Source organism: Nasonia vitripennis (genome assembly GCF_009193385.2).
Source record: "Nasonia vitripennis strain AsymCx chromosome 4 unlocalized genomic scaffold, Nvit_psr_1.1 chr4_random0003, whole genome shotgun sequence".
Classification (NCBI taxonomy): Eukaryota; Metazoa; Arthropoda; class Insecta; order Hymenoptera; family Pteromalidae; genus Nasonia; species Nasonia vitripennis.
Genome location: NW_022279638.1, coordinates 3087343 through 3107425, shown reverse-complemented (window position 1 = coordinate 3107425; position 20083 = coordinate 3087343). Strand labels below are relative to the sequence as shown.

The 20083-nt window shown below is 39.9% G+C and overlaps 1 protein-coding gene across 10 annotated transcripts in view; it reads left to right on the top strand.

The window, feature by feature from the left end:
- LOC100679705 (nuclear pore complex protein Nup98-Nup96) overlaps positions 1 to 20083 on the top strand; it is a 429239-nt gene that overhangs the window by 72368 nt on the left and 336788 nt on the right. For 9 of the 10 annotated variants that reach the window (XR_004345266.1, XM_031928065.2, XM_031928066.2 and 6 more), the window contains one exon: positions 165 to 460. Coding sequence is in view for 9 of the 10 variants with exons in the window: in XM_031928065.2 (XP_031783925.1) it covers positions 165 to 460 (296 nt within the window). In the remaining variant the exon portion in view is untranslated. Of the gene's footprint in view, positions 1 to 164; positions 461 to 13619; positions 13647 to 20083 lie in introns of those variants that run through there. The other variant, XM_031928072.1, reaches the window with a different exon arrangement.

Sequence of the window (20083 nt, the reverse complement as noted above, 5' to 3'; positions counted from 1 at the left end):
ATGAATTCCTATATTAAGCTCATTAATTTATTACCGCACTACTGTGTGTACATTTTTTCTGAATAATTTATTGACTTAATAAATAGAAGTAAAAAGTCGGCACAATTTATTAATCTTGTATGCAGAAAAATACAAAATTCTTTAATTTAATTTATATTTTACAGGATTTGGAACTATGGCGCCCAGTTTTGGTCATACTAGTCAAAACAATAGTACCAGTCTTTTCTCAAAACCCTTAACAGGTTTTGGTGTACCTTCCACTACATCTAGCGCTTTTGCTTTCAATGCAACAACTTCTTCAAATCTATTTAGTAATCAATCTAAACCATTTGGAATCACTACATCAACGCCATTATTTGCAGCTAGCAATACTACTTCTTCCGTGAACAGTGGTTTCGGAAATATTAATACTCAAAATTCTGGTTTTGGAAGTAGTTTCAATCCTGGACAATCTAATCAAGTAAGTTTAATTTCACGTATAAATGCTGATGCTTAAGATATAACTCCACTAAATTTTGACAAATAGGATAAGAAAATGCCCTCCTTTTAGAGGACGCTTTATAATAATAAAGTGTTTAACTTTATCAAAAATAGGTTGGAAATCCATTTAAATGTGCGTGCGTGGGTGTGTGTTTTTTTTTTTTATGTGGCGTAGGCAGAACAAGCTCTGCACAAGCGGCCCTCCGACACCGGATCCCCACAGATACTATCGTTAAACAATACTTCCGTGGGGCCCGTTAACTAGCCTTTTTTGGCTTCTCCTTTGAAGTTTGACATTTCCGTACATCCCCAACTCGTCTTCTTCATTCTGCATCGTCCTGCCGTCTTCTTCCTTCTGCATCGTCCAGCCGTCTGCTTCCTGCCGCATCGTCTGGTCGTCTACTTCGAGCAGCATCGTCTGGTCGTCTACTTCGAGCAGCATCGTCTGGTCGTCTACTTCGAGCAGCATCGACCGGCCATCCTCTGGACAGACTCACCCCGATACCTACGTTCCTCTGCATCGGGTAAGGGAGTCCGAGCTGAACACAGTTACCTACGTTCCTCAGCACTGGTCTGAGGAGCACTTAGAGGTAATCAACCCTAGCTCCTACGTTCCTCTGCATCGGGCAGGGGAGTGAGAGCTCAACTCTGTGACCTACGTTTCTCTGCATCAGTCTAAGGAGCGTTTTGTATCTATTACCTAGTGGCCTTTGTCTAGCAACAGTTTTACTCAGCTGTTTTGCCATGTTCTTTCCTTCTATTCTCTTATTCATTTCTAACCTTCTATTGCTCCAGCTAACAATACGTAGTATGAGGCGGTGCGTCCATCGCCCATTTCCACTGAAGTCCCATCGTCTTTGTCACTCAACTAGGGTTTGTTCCTTAGCGGATTTCCAAACTTCCTTTTGAGTATTGTCACCACGTCGGTTTTCTTCGTATATATTCTTTCGTTCTGTTGCTAGGATGTCAATAGGCGGCATACTTAAAATAACGCACACTGCATCTTCTGATACTGTTCGGTAGGCAGAAGCGACCCGCAATGCACTTCTCCTATAAACTGTTGACAGCTTTCGTGCATAGGACTTCACCAACATATCGTCCGCCCATATTGGGGCTCCGTATAACATAATTAATGTAGTTACCCTGGCTAGAAGTAACCTTCGGCCCTGCGGTGGCCCACCTACATTTGGTATTAGTCGCGATAGTGCAGCACCGACTTTTGCTGCCTTTTTGCTCGTCCTCTAAAGATGCTGCTTAAACGTTAGTCTAGCTTCTATGTTGATTCCCAGATACTTAATGGTCGGCTGAGAGTCTATTTCATATCCGTCTACTGACAGCGTTATTGTCTCTATTTTCTTTCTACTGGATATAAGAATAGCCTTCGTTTTATAGCTAGCAAGCTCAAGTCCAGTCTGCTTTAGCCAATCGTGGATTATACTTACTGCCTCGTTAGCGATATCCGTCACCTCTTCCTTTTACTTTGCTACTACCACTACTGCAATATCATCTGCAAAACCTACAACTGTTGCACCTTCGGGTACCTTTAGTCTTAAGTTCGCCATCGTACATGATGTTCTACAATAGTGGGCCGAGCACTGACCCTTGTAGGACCCCTCCGGTTACTTGATAGGTTTTCGTGCCGCAAATTTCTGTGTCATACAAAAACGTTCTGTCTTTCGGGTAGTCAGACATAATCCTTCTTATATATGCGGGTACCTCTTTTTTCGGTAGTGCCTCCTGTATCTTGCCCCAGCTGACTGAGTTAAACGCATTTTTAACATCCAGTGTAATTATAGCACAGTACTCCTTGGATACTCTTTTCCATCTTTTTACTTCTGTTGTAGTTCTAGCGGTGTCAACTACTAAGCTTATGGCATCAAGAGTGGAGCGTTTTTTCCTGAAGTCGTAGTGATATTCCGCAAGTCCGCCTGGTTTTTCAATGACTTGGTCCATTCTAACGCCGATTATGCGCTCTAATATCTTGCCCGGGGTGTCTATTATGCAGATTGGTCTGTATGAGGCAGCTTCTCCAGGTGCCTTATCTCCTTTTGATAGTAGTACTAGGCGTTGCTTTTTTCAGTTCATAGGAAACGTCCCTTCTTCGAGACATGAATTGTACAGATCTACAAAGACGTCGGAACGTGCCTGTATAGCTCCTTTCAATGCAATATTTGGTAAGCCATCCAGGCCTGGATCCTTGTTGTTGCCAATCCTTTTGCATGCAGCCATTAATTCCTTCGCGGTGATTTTCGCCATTTGCCTCCGCTTTAGGGATAGCTGTTACTTTCAGTTGAAGGGGAAACGGCGTAGTCACAATATGGTCCGGCGATTCCGGGCTCTTTGGAGGGGAAATGTGACCTCCCTTCATCTTATTTATAACTACTTGGTATGGTCGCTCCCAGAGATACAGCTCAACCTCGTCCTATAACTCTTTGAGAAACCGTCGTAGATTTTTTCGAATTTTTTTCTTGAGTATCTATTTAGCATCCTTTATTTCTTTGTTTCAGGCGTCTACTCCTTTTTGACTCCTTTTCTACTCGACCAGCCTTGTAGTATTTCTTTCTGGCCCGCTGTTCCCGTCTTCTGGTTCAATGAAACTTGTTGCGGGCAGCATCAGTTTCTTTATCTTATTAGTATATTGGTAGTCGTCTTGGTCTATTATTGGGAGCCCTCCTCGGCATCGTTGCGCGGGGGGGGGGGGGAGGTTATTTTGAAGAATGATGAATGTTGAGATGGATATTTAGTAGAAAATTATTTTGCATATTCAAAATTATAAAACAATAAAAAAAACGTGTAAAAATAATCGTACTTGTATTAAAATAGCAAAGTAAAAATTATCAAACGAAAAGGTAAGTAAATTAGAAACAATAATAGGTCATTGAATAAAAAAATATCATAATAGATGTAGAATGGTGAAATATCAGAAAAATATTTCAATGACTCTTAATTATAAGACATACCGAATGTTAGAAATCATGTATCATACGTATAATTTAAATTCCGACCAGAAATGACCGTTAGATGGCGTGTTCGGTTTGAAAGAACTTTCAATGTCACAGCACAGGTGGCGCCATGTCAGTGTTAACGTAGTGATGTGGTTTACTCATGCATTATACATATTTGCTCCATGCATTAGGATTTTGAAAATGTAATTTATCTACATACAATACATAATTAATTAATAACAAAATTTATAATAATGTTTCTTTTAGGTATACTCCAGCATATTGATATAAACTTTGTCAATGTAAATCTATAAGAAGCCTTGCAATCTCTTGTTTATTCTTTTCTTATCATTAAAGGTGCACTTGAATAGTAATTGCATAGTAGCAAATGCGCTAAGGTATTTCAAACGTCGGTCTGGACACAGATGACTGTGCTTCTCCCATGCGCTTGCGTCGATAGGTACCTATAAGTAATACATATACCGCCTCGACAGATCGTACGCTGATGCTTGATGGAGACATTAGCGCCGCTCGAGGACTTCGCAGTTCGCTGCTCCAACGTCTATGCTCGGGATTATGTGTGTGTGTGTGTATGTATGTATGTATGTATGTATGTATGTATATATCTCAGTATGTTATGATGTTGTTATAACAATATCAATTTAAATTTTTTTAGGTGGCATACGTCTGATCTTTCTATATTAGAGATTACTGTTATCATGTATGTGATGCATCTCTTACAATCTCACAATAAGGGGTGAAAAACAGAGTTAGATGACATTCTGCAGCAGTTTTTATGCAAGATACTGATCAACAAGAACACAAAAATGTATGAGAACAGCTAGAACTTGGCCGAACTGTGTAAGAGGCTTTGTGAAGTATATGGATGTCCACGAACATTTGAGATATTGTATTTTTTATCAAAAAAATGAGAAAATAGTGCTTTAAAAATACAATATCTAGAGAGTAGTTCATCACTTGGACATTTTACTAGATATTCTACCCTTTGTGATGTGTTGAAACATATTTTGCTCAGTTTACTTACTGTGCTGTGGCTGGAAGGTCTGCAAAGTTTATGCAAACATGCTGTATCGTATACACTTCAAACTTAAAAAAGTTCAAATCTGTATTTATAGAAAATAATTTATAAAAAGATGAAAATTAGTTTCTTACCATTAGCTAGTATGGATGCATTTTGCAAAGAGACCTTTATAGCACTACTTGTACATGTAATTAATTTTTTGTATTGTAAATCTATATTTTCTTTGCGTATTTTAAGGTCTCTTTGCAAAATGCATCTATACTAGCTAATGGTAAGAAACTCATTTTTATATTGTTATGAATTTATTTCTATAAATTTTAATTGATCTTTTTCTCAATATATTTTAGATTCAACACAACCTTTTTCGAGTGAACCAGATGATTTCCCGAATAAATCCTGAAAGTGCATCGCTAGCACTGACTACTTAAACTTGTAATGAATACTTCAAAGAATTAATTAGCAGTGCCATTGAAGGTTGTCCGACGCCACTATATTCAGAATGGAGAACTTACAATGAAACTACAACTTAGTACTTGTAATACTCAGACGTTCTTAGCTCAGGGGAGGTTATCTTTTCTTTTTTTTTGCCACTAGTAACACTATTATCCTAATAGAAAACATTTTTCTATATGAATATTTGCATCAAGTACTGGGTCAACTACCTTGTCTACTTCTTGAACACTGCGCGGTGCTGCTCATGTCTGTCTTGCTGTCTACGTTTAAATTGTTTATGATGATGCACATGCACTGTGCGATAACTCCACTTACCACACTTCTGTCATTTACTTTGAATGAGCTCCAATTTAGGCACGTATCACATTTGGGACTGGTTGCTAGTGTTTGCTAGTAATAGGAACTGTCCTCTCTCTCTCTCTCTCTTTCTCTCTCTCTCTCTCTCTCTCTCTCTCTCTCTCTCTCTCTCTCACGGCCTCCTCTCCTTACCACGGCCACTCTCGACGTACAGATTCCACGCTACGTACCAAATAGATACTCATACAGAAACTTTAAAGGAATCAGCGCCGAGAAGCTAAGGAACTTTCTTAGCCAATGTGACTGGTCATCTCTCACCACTTCATCACTCGACGACTGCATATCTATACTTAACGCTAATCTCACTAACGACATCAACCACCTCGCTCCATTGCGGACTGTGACACCAGGACGACAACGTCACCCGTGGTACACTGCGGCTCTTCGTGACCTTGTATACGAGAGCAATAGACTTTACAGGCGTTTCAGGGACTTCCAGGCTCGAATCAGATCGACGCGTTTACAGATTAGCTAGAGATTATGCTTACAAACAAGTCGAGGAGGCCAGGCTGAATTATTACTATTCACGCCTGTTCACCTTGACCGATATTGCTGAGATCTGGAAAGAGCTGGAGAAACTTAGAATTTCTGCTACCAAGGCCCCCTTACCATCTAGATTTACCACAGATGAACTCAACACGCATTTCAGCGCGATCTCAAACGATCCGCTGGCTCCTGCTGTTGAAGATTATCTTGTTACCCTGGAAAGTCTTGACCTCCCGGAACATTTCGAATTCAACCCTATAACGAAATCGGACGTGTTGGCTGCGGTATCGCACTTTGACACTCAGGCCAGGGGGAGCGACGGCATCCCACAGGTTGTCATCTCAAAAGCATTGCCGGTTCTTGCTCCCTTACTAAGTCATATTTTCAACCTGTCCCTGAGCGAACCCTGCTTCCCATCTGTCTGGAAATTGTTACTTGTGCGCGCACTCAACAAAATCAGTTCACCAACAGCCCTGACTGATTACCGTCCGATTTCACTTCTCCGCTTTCTTTCCAAGGCTCTGGAGTGGCTAGTGCACAGGCAAGTCTCAGAATACCTTGAATCAAGGCTCTTACTAGACAACCTTCAAACAGGCTTCCGCACTGGTCACAGCACTCAGTCTGGCCTAATTAAGCTAACTGATGATGCCAGGGCTGGGATAAACAAAAAGAAAGTAACACTGCTCCTTCTCTTTGACTTTAGCAAGGCGTTTGACACTGTGTGTCACGTCAGGCTTCTGAGAAAGCTATCCACCTTCGGTTTCTCAAAGCAAGTCATCCGCTGGTTTGCCTCCTACCTCTCTGGTAGAGAGCAGGCCGTCGTTGGTGACAATAACGAACGTTCTTCTCCTCGGCGTCTCAACATCGGTGTCCCGCAGGGGTCCGTTCTGGGTCCCCTGCTGTTTGCATTGTACATCAACGACATCGGTTTCTGCCTTGATACCGATGTTTCCCATCTCATCTATGCGGATGACTTGCAAATTTACAGTCAATGCCACCTTGAAGAGCTCGATTCTTTATCAAATAAGATGAGTGCCAATGCTGAGAGGATTACTGGTTGGGCTGCACAGAATAAGCTAAAACTTAATGTTGCTAAAACTAAAGCAATTGTCCTAGGCTCTCCCTACTACATAAACGCATTACCCTCAATAGCTAACACCTTTATGAACATAGGGGGTGCCCAGGTCAGCTTTGAATCTTCCGTGCGTAATCTGGGATTGGTGCTCGACTCTAAGCTTACGTGGAAGGAGCATATTACACAAGTGTGTAAGCGTGCTCACACGCTAATGTACAGGCTTTACTTTTTCAGGAAAAGCACCAATCTCAGGTTGCGCAAGCACTTAGTGCAGTCCCTCCTGTTTCCTCTTATAGACTATTGTTCTCTCGTATACTGTGACCTGACGCAAGAACTCGACCTAAAACTTCAGAGGCTCGTGAATACAGGAATTCGGTACATCTATGGTGTAAGAAGAGATGAGCACATCTTCCCATACAGGCGGGAGTTGCAGTGGCTAACCACTGCAGGACGCAGGAAGTATTTCAATGCTTGTTTCTTAAGAAAAATGTTTAACACAGCCGTACCATCATACGTACTGGCATACTTCGACTTCCGCGTGACACTCCGGCCTGTTAGGGGGGAGGTGATACCTCTGGATATTCCGACATTCGCGACGGAGACGCTGAGGAACTCGTTTCATATCAGCGCCTCATACCTATGGAACAACCTACCATCTCACATTCGTAACACTACATCTATCTCAGGTTTCAAGAGACTAGCTAAAACTTTTTCGAACTTGAAAATACAAACACTTAAATTTCTTGTACACATTCACGCACACGCACACACTCACACACTCTCGCATAACCCAGCTTCACATTATCATACTATCACACTACACATTTTTGCTATACTACTACTCCTACTGTATACAATTTATCGTACAACATATTGTACGTAAAATAAAACTAATTAATCTAATCTAATCTCTCTCTCTCTCTCTCTCTCTCTCTCTCTCTCTCTCTCTCTCTCTCTCTCTCTCTCTCTGTCTCTCTCTCTCTCTTCGAATCCCGCATAATTAATTTTATTTTTATTTATTTGACGATTTTCTTTTTATAGGCTCTTCTAGCTAAGCTGAAAAGTCTACAGCTGGTCGAGTATGTGAAGAATAATGCACATGTCAACACTTTTATAAGAAAATTACTAGGATCAGCATTTCTCCCTGAAGGGCATATCGTTCCTGAATTTAATGACCTTTTCGACGCCTTAAATTGCGACGCTGTGCCTCCCAGCACAGGTGCGCAACTCCTGGCGCTTCAATGCGCCCGAATTTATTTATTACGAGGCGGATTCGCCGCATTCGTCGTGCGTTTGGGAGCACGTGGGGGAAAGGAAAGAAATAATTACTTTTTATTCTCGGTCACGAATTCACTATATTTCACCCAACACTTCCCTACAACGCGGTGACTTCTGTCTTCCGCGCAATTCAGCCACGCAGGGCGTAAGCAACACTCCTCCGCACCGTCCCGGTGCTCTCGCACCTAAACTGCGTGTGGCACTCGTTTCTACTCGCGTCTCGCGGGCAGCCGACTCAGCGCACGGTCTAGTCAGACCGCGCCGGCGGAGACCTGCTCTCTCTCTCTCTCCCCACTCCTCTGTCTCTCCTTTGTTGGCGAGCACTCGCGCGCGCCGCTTCTCCCGCTCGCTTCTCGCTACCCCGCGGCGTTCCTTTGTTTGCGGCGAAGTGCTGGTCGCCCCGCTGACAGTCTCTTTCTCTCTCGCTCTTTCTGTCGCTCTCCCGCTCACGAGGCGCGGGGCCAATTCCTCAACGCCGCACGGCGCTGAGTTTCGACGCCACGGACGCCAATCCGGTAGGACAAGCGTATGCCCCCTTTGTCGCGCTTTTCAATCTTTTCACGCCGTATGCCCCGCACTACTTACGGGGTTCTCCTCGTGCACGCGCACACATTCGTCTCTCTCTCTCTCTCTCCCTCTCACACAAGCACTCACGATACCGCGTTCTAATCTCCTTCTCGCTCGCGTCTCTCTTATCCCCTATGACTTACCGCGTGTAATCGCCGCTTGCAGGATCTCTCCTCCGCGGCGCCCGGAAACCTCGCTTGCCTCCCAGGCAAGCTGGTCTCCCGCTACTGATCTCTCTCTCTCTCTCTCTCTCTCTCTCTCTCTCTCTCTCTCTCTCTCTCTCTCTCTCTCTCTCTCTCTCTCTCTCTCTCTCTCTCTCTCTCTCTCTCTCTCTCTCCAAGGGGAGGTGGGCCATTGGCTGGACCGTGGGCGTCCTTCCCGTCTCGTCTTCTTCAACGCCGTCCTCTCTTCTACCGGATCGCCGGTGACTGGGCCGTCTACTGCACGAGTGGCGCCTACTGCATCGCATGGGTATCCATCCAACTGCTTGGGACTTCATTTGCAAGTATTAAAAATGTCTTTCATACAATCATCATATTTCAGAAAAAGTGTTTTTAATGTTTTAACCTATATTTTTTTATGTTTTTAGGAAAATTGAAATCCATCATGCAACTATCTTGGAATGACACAGAGAGCATGGGAAGGGGCCTGGTTATTCGACGACAAATGCGCTACGTTGCACGATACAGAAATCATCAGTTACAAAGAGGTAAGAACATTAAATTTTGAATTTCAGTTGACCGTCACATTTTAATGTAGTATATGTTAAATATAAAAAGATTGTTGTAATAAAGTAATGGAATTTTTTATATTTTTTTAGCTTGGCGCTTACTATATTTGCAGCGCATTACACCAGCAAGATTTCTCGTGGTAGCTTAGAACCTCATCGGACCACAGGCCGTAGCAAAAAGAGATTTGATGTCTCGAGAACAAATGGAAGAAATTCTTGCCATCGAAGAAGAGTTTTAAAGAGTATTAAACAGAAGTAAGTGCGACTAAAATGTTAATTTATGTCTTTTAATAATAAATATCTGCTATATGTTTATGTCGTTCTATTTTGTAGGGATGGATCCGGAGTTCGATTTTTCCGTCGTTGCAGCGTTTAGACCAAACTAAAGATTGGTTCTAAACAATTTTGTTATCCAAGATGTACCACAGGCGATGGAGATAGTTGAAGACGCAGTAAATGTGGATATCCTTAAAGGGGGGAGAGTATCAGCACTTCGCACATACTGACATGTCATTTGCAATTGTTTATAGCAAATTATTTAAACAAATTACAAAAAAAAATCATAATTTTCAAAATCTGAACGCGGGAATCGATTCCGGTGGTAAAATCGAGACGAAAACCTATATAACACTTTTTTGTCAGAGTTCAATTTGTTAGTGTAATGTAGGAATAAACAATTGCATGTTGGGGAGAAAAAGTGACCATGTCAAGTCCCAAGCAAAATCTATCTGGAATAGCAAAAAACAAACTGTGCCATCCTTTGCATAAGTGAAAAATAAAATATACGTATTTTTTCTTATGTAATTTGCAATTGTTTATAACAAATTATTTAAACAAATTAAAAAAAAATTCATAATTTTCAAAATCTGAATACGGGAATCGATTTTGGAGGTAAAATCGAGACGAAAACCTATATAACACTTTTTTGTCAGAGTTCAATTTGTTATCTTTATGTAGAAATAAACTATTGACAAATAAGTGTTTTCATTCTCTTGCATGGTATGTGGAATCATATCAGTATTTTTTACTGATAAATTTTGAGATCTTATACTGTAATTGAATTAAGTTTATTTCATTTCGCAAATCCTTCCGTGTTAGAGATCACGTTTGAGTGGCGGGCTATCGGTTGAAAACATTCATACATTGGATCTATTCTTTGCAATAATAATTTTGGAAAACTTTTAGATTTTATTTTGTTCTACATTGGTAACGTCACTGATAATGCCGAGACGGAGAATTAGAGATCTACCAGATTTAGTCGAAGATTCTGATAGTGATGAAGGTCAACATATTGATGTAGCATTCATTCCTAATGAATATGAAAGTTCAGATGGAGATTCGGACGGTGATCCAAATGAAGATACATTATCAAATGAATTACCATCAGGTTCTTACGAACATGTTAAAAGTACATACACAAGTACTGAAAAATTGTTGGAACCGAATCATAAGTACAGTTGGAAAAATGATGCTTTGAATGATATTTCTCCTCATGTCGAGAGCAACTTCAATATTTCACCTATTTCATTATTGCAATCCAAAAATGCTTTGGAGTTGTTTGAGGTTTTCTTTTCGAAATCAATGACAAACCATATCATTGAAGCCACTTCTGAAAATCATTTTGATTTATGTATGGATGATCTAGAAAAATTCATTACAATCATAATGATTACTATCTTCAATTCTAGAAAAAGTATTCGTGATTACTGGTCAAAAAAGCGAATCCTTCAGTGTCCAGTAATTGCGGAACTTATGTCTAGAAATAATTTCGTTGCCATAAAAAAGAACATACGATTCTATAAACTTCAAGACACTGATCAAAATGATAAAGTCTGGAAGGTTAGAACTCTGTATGATATGTTTCGTGAGAATTGTATGCAATTTGGTTTCGTGAGAAATTCGGTATTGTGAGAAATATTCTATACCTGTTTGCAAAAGTCATAAAGTAGGACACGGCAATGAACAATAATTCAATCCCACCGAACATATTTACAATAATTCATGTGAATATTGATGGATAAATACAATAATTAGCTTCATTCTATACGATTTTTTGAAACACTCTCAGGAGGCCGAATGTTTCTTCCTACAGTACAATAACTAATTGGCCTCTGACAGAAAAGTGTTATATGGGTTTTCGTCTCAATTTTACCCCCAGAATCGATTTCCGCATTCAGCTTTTGAAAATTATGAATTTTTTTGTAATTTGTTTAAATAATTTGTTATAAACAATTGCAAATGACATAAGAAAAAATACGTATATTTTATTTTTCAGCTATGCAAAGGATAGCACAGTTTGTTTTTTGCTATTCCAGATAGATTTTGCTTGGGACTTGACATGGTCACTTTTTCTCCCCAACGTGCAATTGTTTATTCCTACATTACACTAACAAATTGAGCTCTGACAAAAAAGTGTTATATAGGTTTTCGTCTCGATTTTACCTCCAGAATCGATTCCCGCATTCAGATTTTGAAAATTATAAATTTTTTTGTAATTTGTTTAAATAATTTGTTATAAACAATTGCAAATGACATAAGAAAAAATACGTATATTTTATTTTTCACTTATGCAAAGGATAGCACAGTTTGTTTGTCGCTATCTTAACCAGTCTTAGCATGGGCTTTAATGGGTTAATATTGTAATACCAGAGCTTTTTAATCAATAGAGCCTTTTATTTCAGACAATAATATAAGGCGTCAGCCGTTGCATCCCTGCCGAAGACAGAGGAGGCGACCAGTTATTCTAGCAGCTGATAATGTACCAGAGAATGCAGATGCTATAGACGGGCTAGTCCCCATTGAAGCTGCAGCTGTCGACGAGTCCGCAGATCTCGTACCTGAAAACGAGCCCGCAGGCCCTGCGCCTGTCGACGAGCCCGCAGACCCTGCACCTGCAGACGAACCTGTAGACCCTGCGCCTGCCGACGAGTCCGCAGACGATGGTCATGGTAATCATAGTTTACTCAGATTTACAATATAAACATTAATAATACATTAATAATATGTTGATATTAAAGGAGTGTCGGAGCTAAAAACGCATTTTTAGCTCCGATTTTTTAGCCATATCCTATTAAATAAAATTATTTAATCATATACAAAGAGCGGGGTGTCGTAGTGTTAAGTTTGATAAACTAGCTAAATCCAATGCGCGCTTCCCGTGCTCGATTTTCTTAAGGTTCAATTCAAAATCGCAACTACATTCAGACCGGATATTCCTTTTTCAATCAATCAAATCCCTTTATAAACGGTTTCACGACATCCGGTCATGTCTTTTTTAAAAGAGAAAATTATTGTACTAAAACTAGTGGTCGATCAGGCTTTAACTCATTTTTTTTGCATTTATAATACCAACTTTATTATACTTGAAAGAATAATTTTAGGAAAACTATACAATTTATTCAGGCTTTTAGTTTTTCTTTTGCCATTTGAAATACGAAATAAAAGAGAAAAATTACCCAGAATTAACTTGAAGCTAACTTCGTAATTTAGCTCCGACCTCCCCTTAAGAATCTCAAGCTTTAGGATGAAGAATTGAAAGTGCTATGTGTCTATCGATTTCAATTATAATTTTTCAGATTAGATATTCACATGTAAAATTGTCACTTTCTTACATGGAATTAACGGCTTCGTGCTTAGCATGACCTCACGTTTTAAGATCCGGCATGGAAAACCGTGATGGTTTTAAAACTGTGTCTCAAGGCATTCAGTATAAAACTCTGTGTTCAGATAGATCTTGCGTGGTATAATCTTATTTATTGATAGTATTAATATTTGAATATCACGTTATTTATTAATTGATTTATTGTATTATTTATGTTATCTATAATCTGATACATATATTCTATATTTACAGGTGAATGTGCATTATGTCTCGTGGCACCGACAACAGTAGCTTTTGTCCCTTGTGAGCACTACTGTGTGTGCAACGATTATGCGGATCGCATCTATAGCACAACACGACGTTGTCCTACATGAAGACCACAATGCACTGAGAAATTAAGAATTTTTATATAAACTTGTTTCTTTAAACATTTAATTTTTAATTTTGTTCCGAAATGTTTTATTCGCTAACTTATTTTCTTTTTCAATTATTTTGTTTTGAATTATATAAGTCGAATAGTTCTCAAATTTGGCATGTCCATCTCAAGGCACAGACCTCTGATAAAACTTTTGATTCAGCTATTTTAAGGTGCACCCTTGTTGATATCAAAAGAATGAAGAATGGACCGCAAGGTATTATTATAGATAAATTATATTTTAAAAACCCTAATGTATGTAGCAAATATTGTTACATATCTCAGCTTTTTAGTAACAAATCAAAATGCTAATGTAAAGGATTTATTACTTTAGCTTACTTTTTATTATTTTTTCTAAGCAAATTAGTTTACAAGAAAGTTGCATAGTTACAGTTATTATACTGTTAGAAGTTCATCGTGAGTCACGATAATGATCATAGTTATATAAGAAATTGCGTTGAAAACTATGCATTTTTCATAATACCTAAACGGTACAAACTTGTGTATTGTCACATGATACTTATGTTTTTTTTTTCAATATTGTTTAAATATATAAACGGATGAAAAAAAAAATAAAAACTTCTCAACCTCATTTATTAATATATATTAACAATGTAATGTAATGAAAATTCAAGCTGTTGGTCTCACCAGCTGGATACACTACACACACACACATATGTGCATGTGTATATATATATATATATATATATCGCAGATAGCAATGAGTGAAATAAAAAAGCCTGTGTGCTACCTGTCCTCGCTATGGCCGTAGATTCGACAACTTTTAGCATACAGTACACGTAGTGGTTCAAAGTTTACGCCTATACATAGTTTAAAAGGGACGCGCTAATAATGTCAATCCTTCTTTATTGGACATGGTGTGGCGTTTGTTGGGGTGTTTTGGCGGTGAAAGTTCGCATAAGAAGCTCGGCGCCTGTCGCAAACAAACGAAACGGCATCGAGAAAGATAAAGGCGTCGAGGAAGGTGATCTCGAGTATACGGGACTACCATCGGGACTGTTCCAAGGCGTCGTCGCAGGCGTAAAGTTTTTTAGCTCGCAACTGCTTGCTGCGTTCGTTAAGCATCTTAGCAAGTCCAAGGGCTAAGCTTAGCGAGCATTGATCTTCGCAATGATCCCAGTAGAACAAGGCAGCGATGGGCATCTTTCATAAATGTATGTTCATAAAGGCATATAGGGCGCTCTGATAAAACTTTTGAAACAGCTAGTTTAATTTAAACTTAAGTAATATATTGATTAATTACAAACAACTCTCAAGATACTTACTACGTAACTTGCCATTCTCCTTACATTTTGTTCATGGTGTTGTCCAATTGTAACTTTCCGCATATTTCATTTGTGTACTTTTTTTTTTTTTTTTTTTTTTACATGGCATTTGGAACTCGAAAGTTCATCGCCTCATCTACGCAAGCCTTCCACGCTGCCCTATCTTGTGTCAACCCCACCCAAGATGCACCTCTCCGATCGACACCCACCCATCCTATTTCTACTAGATCCGCTTTTACGTTGTCCTCCCATCTACGTCTAGGTCTACCTAGAGGTCGCGTTACCATCGGCCTGCCCTTCATGACACGCGCTGCCGTACGGTCGTCTCCCATTCTCGCTAAGTGCCCTGCCCATCCCAATCTGCGCGATTTTATTATTCTGTTAATATTTGGTGACGCGTACAGATTGTGTAACTCATCATTGTGTAGTCTCCTCCATTCCCCGGTTTCCTCATCTTTCTGCGGCCCGTATATTTTTCGCAAGACTTTATTTTCAAATACCCTAAAACGGTTGTCCGCCTGCTTAGTGAGAGCCCACGTTTCGCACCCGTACAGAACCACCGGCAGTATTATTGTCCTGTATATTCTTATTTTAACGTTTTTAGACAACAGCCTCGACTTAAGTAAATTACTCACGGCGTAGAAGCAAGCATTACCCGAATGGAGTCTCTTATTTATTTCGACATTAATCTCATTTTTATCATTTATGGTCGTACCCAGATACCTGAATTCGCTAACCTTTTCAAAAGTAAACTCCCAACTCTGAGATCTTCCTCCTCTCTGCAGATGCCTAGCTTATCCACAATCATGTACTTTGTTTTTGATTCACTCACTTCTAACCCTGTATACTCCACCGCTTTTATGAAGATTTCCGCGTTTCTTGCTACCGTTTCCCTACAATTCCCCCGTATATCCAAATCATCTGCGTAGCCTAGTATCTGCGTTGTTCCATTAAGCGTTGCGCCAGCTGGCTAACCTGCATTTTTCTAACGGCATACTCTAACGTTAAGTTGAACAGCACCGTAGAGAGCCCATCCCCTTATTTTAAACCATCGCGTATCATGAAGGGTTCTGATACATTATCGCCTACTCGGACCTTTCCCGTGCTTCCGTTCAGACATATTTGAATTAATCTCACGAGTTTTTTCGGTACACCGAGAAGTACTAGAATTTGATACATTTTGCTTCGCTTAATAGAGTCGTACGCTTTTTTAAAATCTATAAATAGTTGGTGTATGGTTTCGCAAAATTCCCACTTTTTCTCTAACAACTGTCTTATGGTAAACATTTGATCGCTCGTCGATCTGTTGCGCCGAAATCCGCACTGATAATCTCCTACTATATCTTCCGCGAATGGAGTGAGTCTAGCTTGTATTACGTTTGACAGAACTTTGTAGCACGTTGCTAAAAGTGAAATACCCCTATAGTTATTGCAGTTTGTCTTATCCCCCTTTTTAAAAATCGGTATAATGATAGATTCCTTCCAATTTTCGGGTATTGTTTCATTTTTCCAGATGGCACATACTAGTTTATAGATTTTGAAAGTGAGCTCGACGCCCCCATATTTGAGTAACTCAGCTGGTATAGAGTCATTTCCCGCGGCTTTGTTGTTTTTTAGTTTTTTAATCGCGGCCTCTACTTCTTGGTAGCTCGGTTCCTCCACGCAGGGTTCAGCAGTGTGAATTTCGTCCCCTAATTCTTCGCTATTTTCGTGCACGTTTAATAATTTATCGAAATAATTTTTCCATAGCGACAGTAATTCGTTGTGATTTGTTACGAGGTCCCTGTTTTCGTCCTTCATCAATTGCGCTCTATTCCTAAAACCCTTTCTGATGGCGTTAATCCCTCTGTACATTTCGCGGGGGTTATTTTCCTTACTGTTAGTTTCTATTCTCCTAATAAGATTCTTTTGCTACTCCTGCTTCTTATTTCTGTAGATCGCGCTCGTCTGTTTCCTTACGTTAGAATACTCTTCTACGGTCCTATCGCTTCTATTTTGTAAGCTATCTAATTTAGCCTTTTTTCGCCTTTCAAACCAGAGTTCGCACTCTTCGTCAAACCATGATTTGCTCTTTGGCTTTTTCTTTTTACCCAGTACTTTGCTCGCGGCCTCTTTTACCGTTTTTTCGATGTCCCCCCATAAGCTATTCGCTTCGTCATTCCCCTCCGGCGATGTGTTTGCTTCTTCAAGTGCCTGAAACCTGTTATTAATTTCTATCTTGTACCTCATACGCTCTGTTCTATCTCGTAGTTTCTCAATATCGAAGCTTTCTACCTTGTTTGCTCGCTTACTATTTTGATTCGCTACTAGTCTAGCTCTTAATTTGGCTACTACTGGGAAGTGGTCCGAGTCGCTACCTGCCCCTCTGTAAACCCTTACGTCAAGAACATTAGTATGACGTCTTTTTTCAATGAGGAAATGATCAATTTGGTTCTGTGTGGCCCCGTCCGGCGATGTCCACGTTGCCTTGTATATGTCATTGTGCTTAAAACACGTAGTTTTGATTATAAGATCTTTTGCCGCCGCGAAATTTATGACCCTAATACCGTTATCATTTCTGGCTTCGTGCAGGCTTTCCTTCCCTATAGTAGGCCTAAACATTTCCTCCCTACCTATTTTAGCATTGAAATCGCCTAATACTATTCCTGTGTCGTAAGACGCGAAGTGGTCGATTACCTGCTCTAAAGTTTCGTAATAGAGATCCTTAGCTTCTTCTTCTTCTTTGTCCTCCGTAGGACAGTGTACATTAATAAATACATATCTATACCATTCACCTTCGATAATGATGTACGAGAGCCTATCATTGACGGATTTGAAACTTTTAACCGAATGTATGATGCTTTTGCTTACGAGAAATCCGGTGCCTAGAGATCCCCCACTCCCGGCCCCATACAGGTACGTGAAGTTACCCGATGCTAGTACATCGCCATCTGGCCACCGCGATTCCTGTATTGCTACCAAATCTAGATTGTACCTATCAGCTTCCTTTACGAGTTCTTTAAACGCACCTGCTCTGTATAGACTGCGAACATTCCAAGTTCCGACCCTTAAGTCCCTTTTGGTTCGGATTTGATTTTTTTGAGCCATGATATTATGTTAAACCCGCGCGCTTCGGATCGTGTTCCGATCGCAGGTGAGTCCACCGTTCTAGAGGTGATAACCCCCATACCTCTCTAGAACTAAGTATGAGAGCTTTCCGACTTTGACAAGGACAGTGTCAACTCATCGTCAGACAAACTACGGTTTCATTCTCGCATCCTAACGCCCCCCTGCAAGGCAGCGCGCCTTCGCTGGCATCGTTACCGTGTAAGACCAGGTGACGAATCATTCTACACATCCCCTTTCGGGGCAGTTGTCATTGCTCCCGCATCCTCCTCGGCAGCAGGATTTTTGCCCATTTTTGTAATGTGTGATGAAAGAGATAGATTGAGAGATAAGAGATAATGTGAAGTGTTTTTGTTGTTGTGGTGCTTGCGTAGTGTTTCTAGATGAATGCGTTCGACAGTGTGGGCTCATCACACCCAAGCCTGTTCCTATCGGCTGTCCGCGGCTGCTTATTCAATTTATTCGCAGCTAACCTCTTTCTCAGGGACTCTTCCTCTATCCGCAACCTAAGGACGCTCTGTGTAGTGGTGATAGGCACCCACCCGTCCGATCTGGACGACAACGACCAAGACCCGCTTGTAACAGTTCATTTGTGTACATAAACTTATAAAATTGTTATTTCAATAAAATGAAATATTTCAAATGTTAAAGTGTTTGTACCATGAACAAAATGTAAGTGGTATGGCAAGTTACGTAGTAAGTATCTTGAGAGTTGTTTGTAATTGATCAATGTCTTACTTAAGTTTAAATTACCAATCATTTGACTAAGCCCTTAATTAAACATAATGATTTTTTGTTAGTCGTATTATAAATAAAATAATATGATTGTAAAATTTATTTTTTTAAATTGATCTCAGTTGTTTTTCAATCTGTAATTTCGCTGTAAACAAAATTATTGACATGCATGATGATATGCAAAACATCAAACGCGTGAAACCTTTTTACTTTGGTTAAGTTTTTTACCGGTGAATGCTAAGGGTACATGAGCGCTGAATAATCCAAACTGAGTTTTTCCTCACCTTGCCATCTTACAAGCGTCATACATTTTGGCACGATTATCATCGGCGGATAATAAGCCAATTATCCGTCTCCTTTATCTGCTTTATTTCCGTTGTGTGAATCATTGTTTCATTTGAAAATTTAATTCGTTCGACATGAGTAACATGCCAAATAAATGTTATGTCATTTTCAGGACTCTAGATCTTAAATAGGTGCGTTGCGCTACCTTATTCCAAAGACGTTTGGACTTCCTGATTTAGTCGCATGCGTAAGCTAATCCCATTACGTCTATCTTGGTTTCATAACATTCGGTCATGACTTTTTTATATACGAGGATTTAACCTATGTAGCCTTTTTACCTAATTGACCTATCATTTCGCACTCCCCAAAAAGAGTTTTCAAAGATAATTTCAATTATTAATATTTATTAAAATAATTGTTTAGATAGCGAGGTATCTAAATAACCATTTATCTGAATAGAAACAGTGGAGGATAAACAATTATTTTTATTCCACACCCGACCGAAATGGCCACTTTTCGCGCCTGAAAATCGGGACAAAAGTAGCATATTTTTCCCGTAAACCTGTTTGCGGGGCAAAAGTAAAATTTGTGGAGCCAACGTAATTTTTTTTTATAGTGAATGAAAAAAAAATGAAAAAAAAAACACGTCGACTTCGATTTTCAGAGACAAATAGTAGCCATTTCAGTCGAGAGTGGTATAAAGTACTATATGCAACAAGAATTTAAAGTAGCAGATTTTTCCCTCTGGTGGGTTTACTGCCCGAGCGAGAAGATTTTTGAACAATCTTCTTGCTCGGGCAGTAAACCCACGGGAAAAATCTGCTACTTTCGACCCTTGTTGCATAATATACTATTTCTTAACACGTGCATGAAAAAAAATCCGTTTCCATGCATCTAAATCGAATAGCAAAGTGTTCATTTCGAGCGTGCGGGAGGGAATCATCCCCATTTTGAAAAATTTTGAAAATTTCTGAAAGTGAGTGGCTTACGACTCAAAAATGCGCAACTTACCATTTACTCTATATGCATGAAAACTGGTATTTACAGGCACTTGTCGAAAAAATTACAGTGTGTAACAAGGGTGAGGGGGTAATCTCTACCTCGAAACTTAGTTTTGCAAACGCACGTCGTGTTAAAGTTTGATACACGTGCGCGGAGTATGCGAGAAACGCTTGCTTTGCGCACTTGTATCGAAATATACTATTTTGCACTACTTGTACATTTTTCAAGATATCTAGGTGAT